General features: G+C 52.8%; 1 protein-coding gene across 1 annotated transcript in view; it reads left to right on the top strand.

Annotated features, from left to right (window-relative positions):
- The first annotated feature begins 1,118 nt into the window (after positions 1–1,118).
- Positions 1,119–11,547, top strand: part of LOC119973652 — a 24,304-nt gene continuing 13,875 nt past the window's right edge. Inside the window, exons 1-3 of the mRNA XM_038812036.1 lie at positions 1,119–1,162; positions 7,876–8,072; positions 9,092–9,189. Of these exons, the coding sequence (XP_038667964.1) occupies positions 7,930–8,072; positions 9,092–9,189 (241 nt within the window). The 5' untranslated portion in view covers positions 1,119–1,162; positions 7,876–7,929. The remainder of the gene's footprint in view (positions 1,163–7,875; positions 8,073–9,091; positions 9,190–11,547) is intronic.

Raw genomic sequence — 11,547 nt, 5'->3', positions numbered from 1 at the left:
CAGCGAGTGGTTGGGGCGTGGAATGCACGGCCTGGGAGTGCGGTGGAGGAGGCTTCAATCGAGGCATTCAGGAGGGGATTAGACGATTATTTGAATAGAAACACTGTGCAGGGGAAAAGGCAGGGGAACGGCACTAAGGCAGGGTGCTCGTTTGGAGAGCTGGTTCAGACAGGATGGGCCAAATGGCCTCCTTCTGCACCGTCACAATTCTGTGAACTCGCAGCACCACGATCGGCAGTGGGGTAGGGAAGGGTAGCAGGTCCGGAATCCATCGCAGCCGGAACAGGAATCAGACCCCATTATCAAATCCACATCGACAGTCCAACTTGGCGTGTGTTGGAAAGACTTGCAAGTTGCTACTCGGGCCTGTTTGTTCACATGACAGACCGACCTACCTTGGCCTTTGCTGGAGTGGGACTCATAGAACATAGAACAGTACAGCACAGAACAGGCCCTTCAGCCCTCGATGTTGTGCTGAGCAATGATCACCCTACTCAAACCCACGTATCCACCCCATACCCGTAACCCAACAACCCCCCCTTAACCTTACTTTTTAGGATACTACGGGCAATTTAGCATGGCCAATCCACCTAACCCGCACATCTTTGGACTGTGGGAGGAAACCGGAGCACCCGGAGGAAACCCACGCACACACGGGGAGGACGTGCAGACTCCGCACAGACAGTGACCCAGCCGGGAATCGAACCTGGGACCCTGGAGCTGTGAAGCATTTATGCTAACCACCATGCTACCGTGCTGCCTCTTAATAAGATTTTCTGCCTCTTACTCAGACTCGCACTCAGATCTTCTGGCTCAGAGGCAACGATGCGCCACAAGACCTTCCCAATCGGAGGGGATGCACTATCGATTTCGAAGAAGCCTGGGACACCAAGGGTTAAATTACAAAGAGAGGTTACACAAGTCTGATTCTCTGGAATTTAGAGGTTAAGTGCTGATTTGAGCCAAGCTTTCCAGGTGTAAAGGGGACCCGATAGGGTTGTGAAGCAGAAAGTATTCCCACTGGCTGAGGTGCCTCAGACTGGGGGGGGCAGAGCCTAAAGATTCAAACCAAACCTTTGCTGGGGTGAAAACCTCTTCACACTGAGGGCGGTGGAGACTTGACATTCTCTTCCACAAATGGAAATCAACGCTGGGTCAATCGGTAATTTAAAACCTGAGATTGAGCAATTTTTGTTGATGGTGAATGGGAGAATGTTGGGTGCACGGAGTTCGGGAGCAGCTCAGTCATGATCCCATTGGATGGCTGAACTATGGCAAAGGGCTCGTCGGACTCTTCCTCTGCTTTTATTTCCATTGACAGTGGCAATGTACAGGAGCACAGAAACTAGGAGCGGGGGAGGCCATTTGGCCCTTCCAGTCTGACACGGGAAGGAAGTGCAGACTCTGCACAGACAGTGACCCAGCGGGGAGGAGGTGTAGTGGGAGGGCGGGACAGGGGCAGGAGGGAGGCAGGGTGGGGGGAGGAGGTGTAGTGGGAGGGCGGGATAGGGCAGGAGGGAGGGAGGGTGGGGGGGAGGAGGTGTAGTGGGAGGGTGGGACAGGGGCAGGAGGGAGGGAGGGTGGGGGGGAAGGTGTAGTGGGAGGGCGGGATAGGGTAGGAGGGAGGCAGGGTGGGGGAGGAGGTGTAGTGGGAGGGCGGGATAGGGTAGGAGGGGGGCAGGGTGGGGGGAGGAGGTGTAGTGGGAGGGCGGGACAGGGGCAGGAGGGAGGATAGGGTGGGGGGGAGGAGGTGTAGTGGGAGGGTGGGATAGGGCAGGAGGGAGGGTGGGGGGGAGGAGGTGTAGTGGGAGGGTGGGATAGGGTAGGAGGGAGGCAGGGTAGGGGGGTAGGAGGGAGGCAGGGTAGGGGGAGGTGTAGTGGGAGGGCGGGATAGGGGCAGGAGGGAGGGCAGGGTGGGGGGGAGGAGGTGTAGTGGGAGGGCGGGATAGGGCAGGAGGGAGGCAGGGTGGGGGGGAGGAGGGGGCAGGGTGGGGGGGGTAGGAGGGAGGCAGGGTGGGGGGGAGGAGGTGTAGTAGGAGGGCGGGATAGGGCAGGAGGGAGGCAGGGTTGGGGGGCAGGAGGGAGGCAGGGTGGGGGGTAGGAGGGAGGCAGGGTGGGGGGGGAGGAGGTGTAGTGGGAGGGCGGGGTAGGGCAGGTGGGAGGCAGGGTGGGGGGAGGAGGGGGGCAGGGTGGGGGGGCAGGAGGGAGGGCAGGGTGGGGGGGAGGAGGTGTAGTGGGAGGGCGGGATATGGTAGGAGGGAGGGCAGGGTGGGGGGAGGAGGTGTAGTGGGAGGGCGGGGTAGGGCAGAAGGGAGGGCAGGTTGGGGGGGGTAGGAGGGAGGCAGGGTGGGGGGGCAGGAGGGAGGGCAGGGTGGGGGGGTAGGAGGGAGGCAGGGTGGGGGGGTAGGAGGGAGGCAGGGTGGGGGGGAGGTGTAGTGGGAGGGCGGGATAGGGCAGAAGGGAGGGCAGGGTGGGGGGGTAGGAGGGAGGCAGGGTAGGGGGGGTAGGGCAGGAGGGAGGGCAGGGTGGGGGGGTAGGAGGGAGGCAGGGTGGGGGGGTAGGAGGGAGGCAGGATGGGGGGGTAGGAGGGAGGCAGGGTGGGGGGGGTGTAGGAGGGAGGCAGGGTGGGGGGTAGGGCAGGAGGGAGGGCAGGGTGGGGGTGTAGGAGGGAGGCAGGGTGGGGTGGTAGGAGGGAGGCAGGGTGGGGGGGGGGTAGGGCAGGAGGGAGGGCAGGGTGGGGGTGTAGGAGGGAGGGCAGGGTGGGGGTGTAGGAGGGAGGCAGGGTGGGGGGGTAGGAGGGAGGCAGGGTGGTCAGCGACGAGGGAGTTGAGGTGAAACGAGACAAAACCTTAACATGAGGGCCCGGCCGTTCAGTGTGATGTCACAAAGCAATTTTCAGACAAAGGGCGGGAGAAATCCGCAACTCCCTCCCTCAGAAAAACTGTTGAGGCTGTGGGCGGGGCAACTGAGACTGACAGATGTGTTTGTTGGGTAAGGGGGTGACGAAGGGGAAAAGATGATAAATGGGGTTGAAATGCTGATCCGGTTCACTGGGAGATCAAACCCAAGGAGCTGAATGTTCTCTTCCCAGTCCCTGTGTAACAAGCTCATGGGGCTGAATGGCCTCCTCCAGTCCCTGTGTAACAATTGAGGGGCTGAATGGCCTCCTCCTGTTCCTGTGTAACAATTGAGGGGCTGAATGGCCTCCTCCTGTTCCTGTGTAACAATTGAGGGGCTGAATGGCCTCCTCCTGTTGCTGTGCAATGGTTTTGATGGGCCGATTGGCCTCCTTCAGTCCCTATATCTGTATATGGTGCACACTGGAGAAAGGCCAGACTGAGCAAAAGTCGAACAATCATGGGTAAACTTTATTTATAAATCACCAAACATACAACAATATATTGGCCAGCGAAGCCCTCACTAGTGAGAGCCTTGGATCAGTGGTTGGCACTCTCACACTGTCAACATGTCTCCTTTGTACATAGTAACGGGTATTGTCTGTTAGTGATTGTGTGAAGCACCTTAGGATGGTTTCACTAAGTTAATTTTTCAATTCATTCTTGCGGCATCAGTGACTAAGCCAGTATTTATTGCCCATCCCTAATTGCCCCTGAGAAGGTGGTGGTGCGTTGCCTTCTTGAGCCGCTGCAGTCCATGAGGTGTAGGTACACCCACAGTGCTGTTAGGGAGGGAGCTCCAGGCTGTTGTCCCAGTGACAGTGAAGGAATGGCCGATATATTTCCAAGTCAGGGTGGTGAGTGACTGGGAGGGGAACCTCCATGCGGTGGGTTCCCAGGTATTTGCTACTCTTGTCCTTCTAGATGGTAGTGGTCATGGGTTTGGAAGGTGCTGTCGAAGGAACCTTGGTGAGTCGCTGCAGTGCATCTTGTAGACAGTACACACGGCTGTCACTGTGCGTCGGTGGTGGAGGGAGTGAATATTGAATGTGGTGGATGGAGTGACAATCAAACAGGCTGCTTTGTCCTGGATTATGTTGGGTTTCTTGTGTGTTTTAAAATGAAAAAAATGAAAATCGCTTATTGTCACGAGTAGGCTTCAAATGAAGTTACTGTGAAAAGCCCCTAGTCGCCACATTCCGGCGCCTGTTCGGGGGGGCTGATCCGGGAATCGAACCGTGCTGCTGGCCTGCTTGGTCTGCTTTCAAAGCCAGCGATTTAGCCCTGTGCCATACTCCATCACACTCCTGACTCCTCCTCGCAGATGGTGGACGGGTTCTGGGGAGTCAGGAGGCGAGTGGGACGATTGGAAGATTTTAAGAAATTGGATTATAAATGTAGCGGGCAATGTAAGGGTTAAAAGGTGTTAGTGTGATCTGACTGGGGAAGTGCCGGGAGTCAGTGCTGGGTGGAGCTCAGAGAGACACAGAGCCATTTTTTTCAAAGCATTAGAAGTTTTAGTGTTTACGGAGGAGGCTGAAAATAATTAAGCTCTGATCTGACCCCACGAGAGGCAGTTTTCTTTCCCGGGGTGATAACTTCAAAAGTGATCATATTTAAAAACAGAGCAGCCTTGTCTGGAGACAAGGAAAAGGCTGAAACCACTCAAGTGAAGCAGCCATTTGAAGACATTCAGATAGAGTCTGAAGGGGTTCTCACAAGAGACAGGATCTGTTTTGGAATGCAAGTATCACATTAAGCCTTGCTGGTTCAAGCTGGATTGAGAGCAGTATGTTTATTTCCTTGTTGTTTAATAGAAAATGGAGTAGTATTGTTAAGGTTTATGGATGCGCTGCTCTTTTAAGGTTTGAAGTTTAAAAGTTTAGTATTGTATTCATAATAAAGTTCTGTTTTGAAATAACCAATCCAATTTCTTTATGCAATCACTCCTGGAGAGAATCATTCTTTCCGCACAGTCTTAACAATAAAATATTGTTTTTTCGGTCCAGTATCCCAGCCACTATTCAGATCTCATTGTGATTGTAATAGTGAGTTACTCGCCACAGGATTCTTAACCTCTGACCTGTTCTTGTAGCCTTTATATGGCTTGTGCAGTTCAGTTTCTAGTCAATGGTAACTCCCAGGATGTTGATTGTGGGGATTCAGTGATGTAATGCCAGTGAATGTCAAGGGGAGATGGCTTGATTCTCTCTTCGTGGAGATGGTCATTGCCTGGCACTTGTGTGGCACAAATATTAACTGTCAGCCCCGAGCCTGGATATTGTCCAGGTCTTGCTGCATTTGGACATGGACTACTTCATTATTTGAGGAGTCGCGAATGGTGCTGAACATTGTGCAGTCATCCGCAAACATCCCCACTTCAAATCTTATGATGGAAGGGAGGTCATTGATGAAGCAGCTGAAGATGGTTGGGGCCGAGGACACTACCCTGAGGAACTCCTGCAGTGATATCCTGGAGCTGAGATGATTGACCTCCAACCACCACAACCATCTTCCTTTGTGCCGGGAATGACTCCAACCAGCGGAGAGTTTCCTCCCTGATTCCCATTGACTCCAGTTTAGCTCGGGCTCCTTGATGCCACACTCGGTCAAATGCTGCCTTGATATCAGGGGCAGTCACTCTCTCCTCACCTCTGCCATTCAGCTCTTTTGTCCATGTTTGAACCAAGGCTGTAATGAGGTCAGGAGCTGAGTGACCCTGGCTGAACCCTAACTGAGCTTCCTTGATTGATTCCTTGGTTATTGCTGAGTAAGTGCCCTTTGCAAGCCCTGTTGATGACTCCTTCCATCACTTTGCTGATGCTCGAGAGTGGACTGATAGGGCGGCAATTGGCTGGGTTGGATTTGTCCTGTTTCGTGTGTACAGGACACCTGGGCAATTTTCCACATTGCCGGGTAGATGCCAGTGTTGTAGCTGTACTGGAACAGCTTGGCTGGGGGTGCAGCAAGTTCTGGAGCACAAGTCTTCAGTACTATTGCTGGGATATTGTCAGGGCCCAGAGCCGTTGCAGCATCCAGGGCCTTCAGCCGTTTCTGGATATCACGTTGGAGTGAGGCCGAGATGGGTCATCCACTCGGCACTTCTGGCTGAAGGTTGTTGCGAATGCCTCAACCTTGTCTATTTGTGGAGCCTCCTCCTTCAGTGAGTTGTTTATTTGTCCATTGTCATTCACGGCTGGATGTGGCAGGACTGTGGAGATCAGATCTAACCTATTGGTTGTGGAATTGTTTAGCTCTGTCTATTACTTGCTGCTTATGCTGTTTGGCACACAAGTTGTCCTGTGTTGTAGCTTCACCAGTCCGACACCTCATTGTTCGGTCTGCCTGATGTTGCTCCTGGCTCTCCTGCATTCTTCATTGAACCCGGGTTGATCCCCTGGCTGGGGGGTAATGGTAGAGTGGGGAATGCTGGGCCATGAGGTTACTGATTGTGATTGAATACAATTCTGCTGCTGCTGATAGCCCACAGCGCCTCATAGTTTTATGTTGCTAGACCTGTATGGAATCTATCCCGTGTAGCATATAGAAGGAGGTCTCTATGTCCATGTTTGGCCTTATGCCATGAGATTCGATGGGCTCTAGAGAATATTGAGGGCTCCCAGAGCTACTCTCTCTCCCTCCCATATCCCACTGTGTCACCACGTCTACCGGCTCTGTCCTGCCGGTGAGATGGGACATTCCCAGGAATGTTGATACTGATGTCGGGATATTGTCTGTAAGGTATGATTCCGTGAATATCACTACATCAGGTTGTTTCTTGACTAGTCTGTGGGACAGCTCTCCAATTTTGGCACAAGCCCCCAGATGTTAGTGAGGCGGACTTTGTAGGGTTAACAAGGCTTTGCTGTTGTCATTTCTCGTGCCGAACATGAGGCCCGGGTGGTCCGTCCAGGTTTTGTCGACTTTATAGCGGTTTGAACTTGAGTGGCTTACTGGGACATTTCAGAGGGCATTTAAGAGTCAACCATAATGGCACAGTATACAATGTTTTCAAATCCCTCCATGACCTTTGTTATGGGAGCGGTGTTTCCAGAACCCCAAAATGTATCATGGAGTTCAACCAACCTCTCCCTTTAATGGATTGTTGCTTTTGAAGCACACGGCTTGTTCCCCATGTGTGGTATTACAATTATGGACACGTGGGTTTTTAAACACAAAACAATGTTTATTCCATGAATTCAACTTAACCTTTTAAATAAACATTGGATCTCTCAACACCCCTTACTTCAAAGATAACCCCAAAAATAATACAGCACTAAATAATCCCTCAAAATGTTCCTTCAAACCCCCAAAAGACTTCACCTTAACAACAGACATGAGGTTACATTTAATATATTTATGGATTTTCAGGCATCAACAGACCAGTTCTGTGTTTTCTTCTTGCAGCTTTTTGCAAAACACTCTCAGCTTTCTCCTCAAACAGGCTTTTTCCTTTCAAAACAGCTCACAGCAAACCAGCCAGGTACTTTTCAGCTGCTCTCTCTCAAACTGGAACTAAAAAACAGAAGTGAGCTCAGCTCAGCTCCCTCCACCCTCTGACATCACTTCAGTAATATGAGCTGCTCCATTTCTTAAAGGTACATTGCTCAAACATCCATTACTTAAAGGTATTCTCACATGACACCTTCCCCTTCACTACCTTCCTCAGCTCCTCCAGCCTTACAACCCCGCAAGATATCTGTGCTTCTCGTAATTCATACCCTGGTTTTAACCACTCCACTGTTTCTGGTCATGTCTTCTGTTGCCTGGGCGCTAACTGCTATAAGCCCCTATTTGAACCTCTCCATCTCTATTCACTCCTTCAAAATGCTGCTTCAGACCCAGCTCTGAGCAAACCTTTGATCACCTTCACTGATAATCTCTCCGCAGGCTCCCTGTCACATGATGTTGCTGCAGACAGCGGCTTTGAGGAAATTTTACTGTGTTAACGTAAGTAAATCCAAATTGTTGTTGTTAGGTGGACACGTTTTCCAGCTCTCTGTGGAACATTCCGGAACTGGCCGAGGTGAAGATGAACATTGAAGTGTGGCGGAGTGGCAGCGAATCCCCGTCAGGCGCAGAAGGCCCAGGCTCCCAGAGTTGGGCCTCGAGGGAGGGGCCAAAGAGTAAGAACGAGTTTGACAATGAACCCGAGTACAAGAAGCAGCTCTACAGGCAAGTCATAGAATTTACAGTGCAGAAGGAGGCCATTTGGCCCATCGAGCCTGCACCGGCCCTCGGAAAGAGAAATAAGCCTAAAGAGCACACCTCCACCCTATCCTATTCCCGTAACCCTAGTAACCCCTCCTAACCTTTTTTGGACACTAAGGGCAATTTAGCCTGGCCAGTCCACCTAACCCGCACATCTTTGGACTGTGGGAGGAAACCGGAGCACCCGGAGGAAACCCCACGCACACACGGGGAGGATGTGCAGACTCCGCACAGACAGTGACCCAAGCCGGGAATCGAACCTGGGACCCTGGAGCTGTGAAGTGCCAGTGCTAACCACTGTGCTACCGTGCCGCCCTGTGCGGGAGTCAGTGACATTGAAACATTACCTCATTCATTATTTAGATGTCTTTGGTCGTGTTTTGGTTGTGGACTTCCTGTCTCCCCTCATAGGGGAGTAAGGAGATCCCACAGCCACCATTTTGTAGAAGAGCGGGGGGGGGGGGGGGGGAGTTTTCCCCGGGACTCTGGCAAATATTTATCCCTCGGTGCTGCCATGATCTCATCGCTGTTAGTGGGATCTTGCTGTGCACAAATTGCCTGCCTCGCTTCCAACATTACGACAGTGACTGCAATTCGACATGTTTTCCGTTGGCTGCAAAGTGGACTGAGCTTGAGGAAGGGGGTGTGGAAAGTACAGTCCTTTCCTCAGTGACCTTTGCTGAAAATGGGACCCGTGCTCCCCACCGACTGGATGGCACTCTCTGTCCATCAGGGGCCTCCCCCCCCCCCCCCCCCCCCCCCCACCCCCCCCCGGACCTCACGTCTGCCAGCTTTGATGTGAAGAATCTGGGAACCACCTTCTCTAAATCTACCCCGTCAAACTTGTCCATTCCCTGCAAGATCTTTATTTGGTCATCCCGCCAGGCTGGTCTATTCCAGAACAGGGACCCTGAGCAATGTAACCCTCACAGTGCAGAGAACGGATTCTCTTTGAGTTTGACTCTGTTTCTGTTTTTCCAAAGGCTCTTTAGCCCCCGTGTAGCCGAATCCTTTCTCCAACCACAGCTTGCGCGCCCACTGGTGAATCCCTGGATCCAGCAGGTCCTGGAGGGGATGGGAGGTGAGTGAGCGACGTTCCTCAGGGAACTGACCATTGCTACGTGGGCGGTTTTGAAAACGGCGCGCTCAGTACGTGGGAGTGGCTGGCAAGGTAAGCCTTTATTGCCCCTCCCGAGGCCCCTCAAGAGGTTGGTAATCGTGAGCCCCCCCCCCCCTTCCTCCCCCTCCGTCCCCACCCCTAGCCGCAATACCTGAACCGCTGCAGAAGCTTTGACAAAGAGGCATCCAGGCTTGAAGCAGTAGCCTCCTTCTCTCTCCACAGACGCTGTCAGACCTGCTGAGATTTTCCAGCATTTTCTGCTTTAGTTTCAGATTCCAGCATCCGCGGTAATTTGCTTTTAGTTCCAAGTCGGGCTGGTCTGTAGTTTGGAGGAGAGAGTGCAGGCGGTGGCTGCTATGTTCCATCACAGAGACAATCGCTGAATCAGCGTACCAAAAAACATCAAGGGGGCGATTCTCCGAGCCCCGGGCCGGGCCGGAGAAACGCCGCAACCGCGCCACGACACCCCGATGCCGGCGCGCGATTCTCCGAGGTGCGGAGAATCGGCGCCTTTTGCGCCGGCGCGTTTGGCGCGGTGCCGGCCGCGGGCTGCTGGATTCAGCGGGGCCGCCGATTCTCCGGCCCGGATGGGCCGAGCGGCCGCGCGGATACGACAGAGTCCCGCCGGCGCTGTTCACCCCTGGTCGCTGCCGGCGGAAATGCTGCGCGAACGGTCGGGGGGGGGGGGGCGGACTGTGGGGAGGGGGGGTCTTCGTCCCCGGTGGGGGGGGGCCTCAGATGGGGTCTGGCCCACGATCGGGGCCCACCGATCGGCGGGCCGGCCTCTCCCCCCCCACCCCCCACCCCCGGGCCTACTTTCCGGTGCGGCCGGCCCCTGAACACCGACGCCATGTTGAGTCGAGACCTGCGCGCTAAAGAAGTCCCTCGCGCATGCGCGGGTTGGCGCGGCGCTCATTTGGTGCCGGGAAGGGAGGCTGGAGCAGCGTGAACCACTCCAGCGCCGTGCTGGCCCCCTGTGGGGGACAGAATCAGTCATCCCAGGGCCCATTTCGCGACGGCGTTCACAATGACGCAAACACTTGGGCTCCATTTGGGAGAATCGCCCCCCTTAGTTCTAGACTAGTTGAATTTATTACTGTATAACAAACTGTGGGTTGGATACTAATGCTAACAAACACAACTAACCATGACAAATTCTCCTTCAGACTCCTCCTAGGTTACAGTGTCACACACTATTACTTACCTGAACCTAGTGGTCAGAGCCAAACATATTTACATATACACTTGCTTATGCACATCATTACAGTGATGTTCCCCGTGTGCCTGCTGTCCTACTAAATGGTAGTGATGGTGGGTTTGGAAGATGCTGTCGAAGGAGCTTTGGTGAGTTCCTACAGTGCATCTTGTAGACGGCACCCACGGCCGCCACAGTCAGGGGTTTGAAAGGTGCTGTCTGATAGCATCAGACTCATTAGATGCCAGAGCCTGTGACAAATACTCTGGTTATTATACATGTTGTACAAATTGTCAAGATGCAGGTCGGAGAGCTTGGGGTTTACCTTAGAATAGGTCTAAACTAAAATCTTCTACACTTCCGGGGTCCGTATCCCTCTATTCCCATCCTATTCATGTATTTGTCAAGATGCCCCTTAAACGTCACTATCGTCCCTGCTTCCACCACCTCCTCCGACAGCGAGTTCCAGGAACCCACTACCCTCTGTGTAAAAAACGTGCCTCGTGCATCTCCTCTAAACCTTGCCCCTCACACCTTAAACCTATGCCCCCTAGTAATTGACCCCCCCACCCTGGGAAAAAGTCTCTGGCTATTGTTATGGGAGCGGTGTTTCCAGAACCCCAAAATGTATCATGGAGTTGAACCAACCTCTCCCTTTAATGTATTGTTGCTTTTGAAGCACACGGCTTGGTCTCCAGGTGTGGTATTACAATTATGGACACGTGGGTTTTTTAACACAAAACAATGTTTATTCCATGAATTCAACTTAACCTTTTAAATAAACATTGGATCTCTCAACACCCCTTACTTCAAAGATAACCCCGATAATAATACAACAATAAATAATCCTTCAGTTGTTCCTTTTCAACATCCAAGAGACTTGACACCTTTAAACAGAAACACATCAGGTTAAAGACATTACTATTATGAGTTTAAATCACCCAAATGATTCAGAGATAGTCTTTCCTGGCAGAGATCACAGCAGATCCAGCTCACTGCAAACACAGACACACCCAAGCTCTTTTCCTCAAAACTGACATCACTTCAGTAATATGAGCTGCTCCATTTCTTAAAGGTACATTGCTTAAACATCCATTTCTTAAAGGTACTCTCACATGACACTA

Source organism: Scyliorhinus canicula, chromosome 11 (genome assembly GCF_902713615.1).
Source record: "Scyliorhinus canicula chromosome 11, sScyCan1.1, whole genome shotgun sequence".
Classification (NCBI taxonomy): Eukaryota; Metazoa; Chordata; class Chondrichthyes; order Carcharhiniformes; family Scyliorhinidae; genus Scyliorhinus; species Scyliorhinus canicula.
This window is presented reverse-complemented; position numbering and strand designations above follow the sequence as displayed.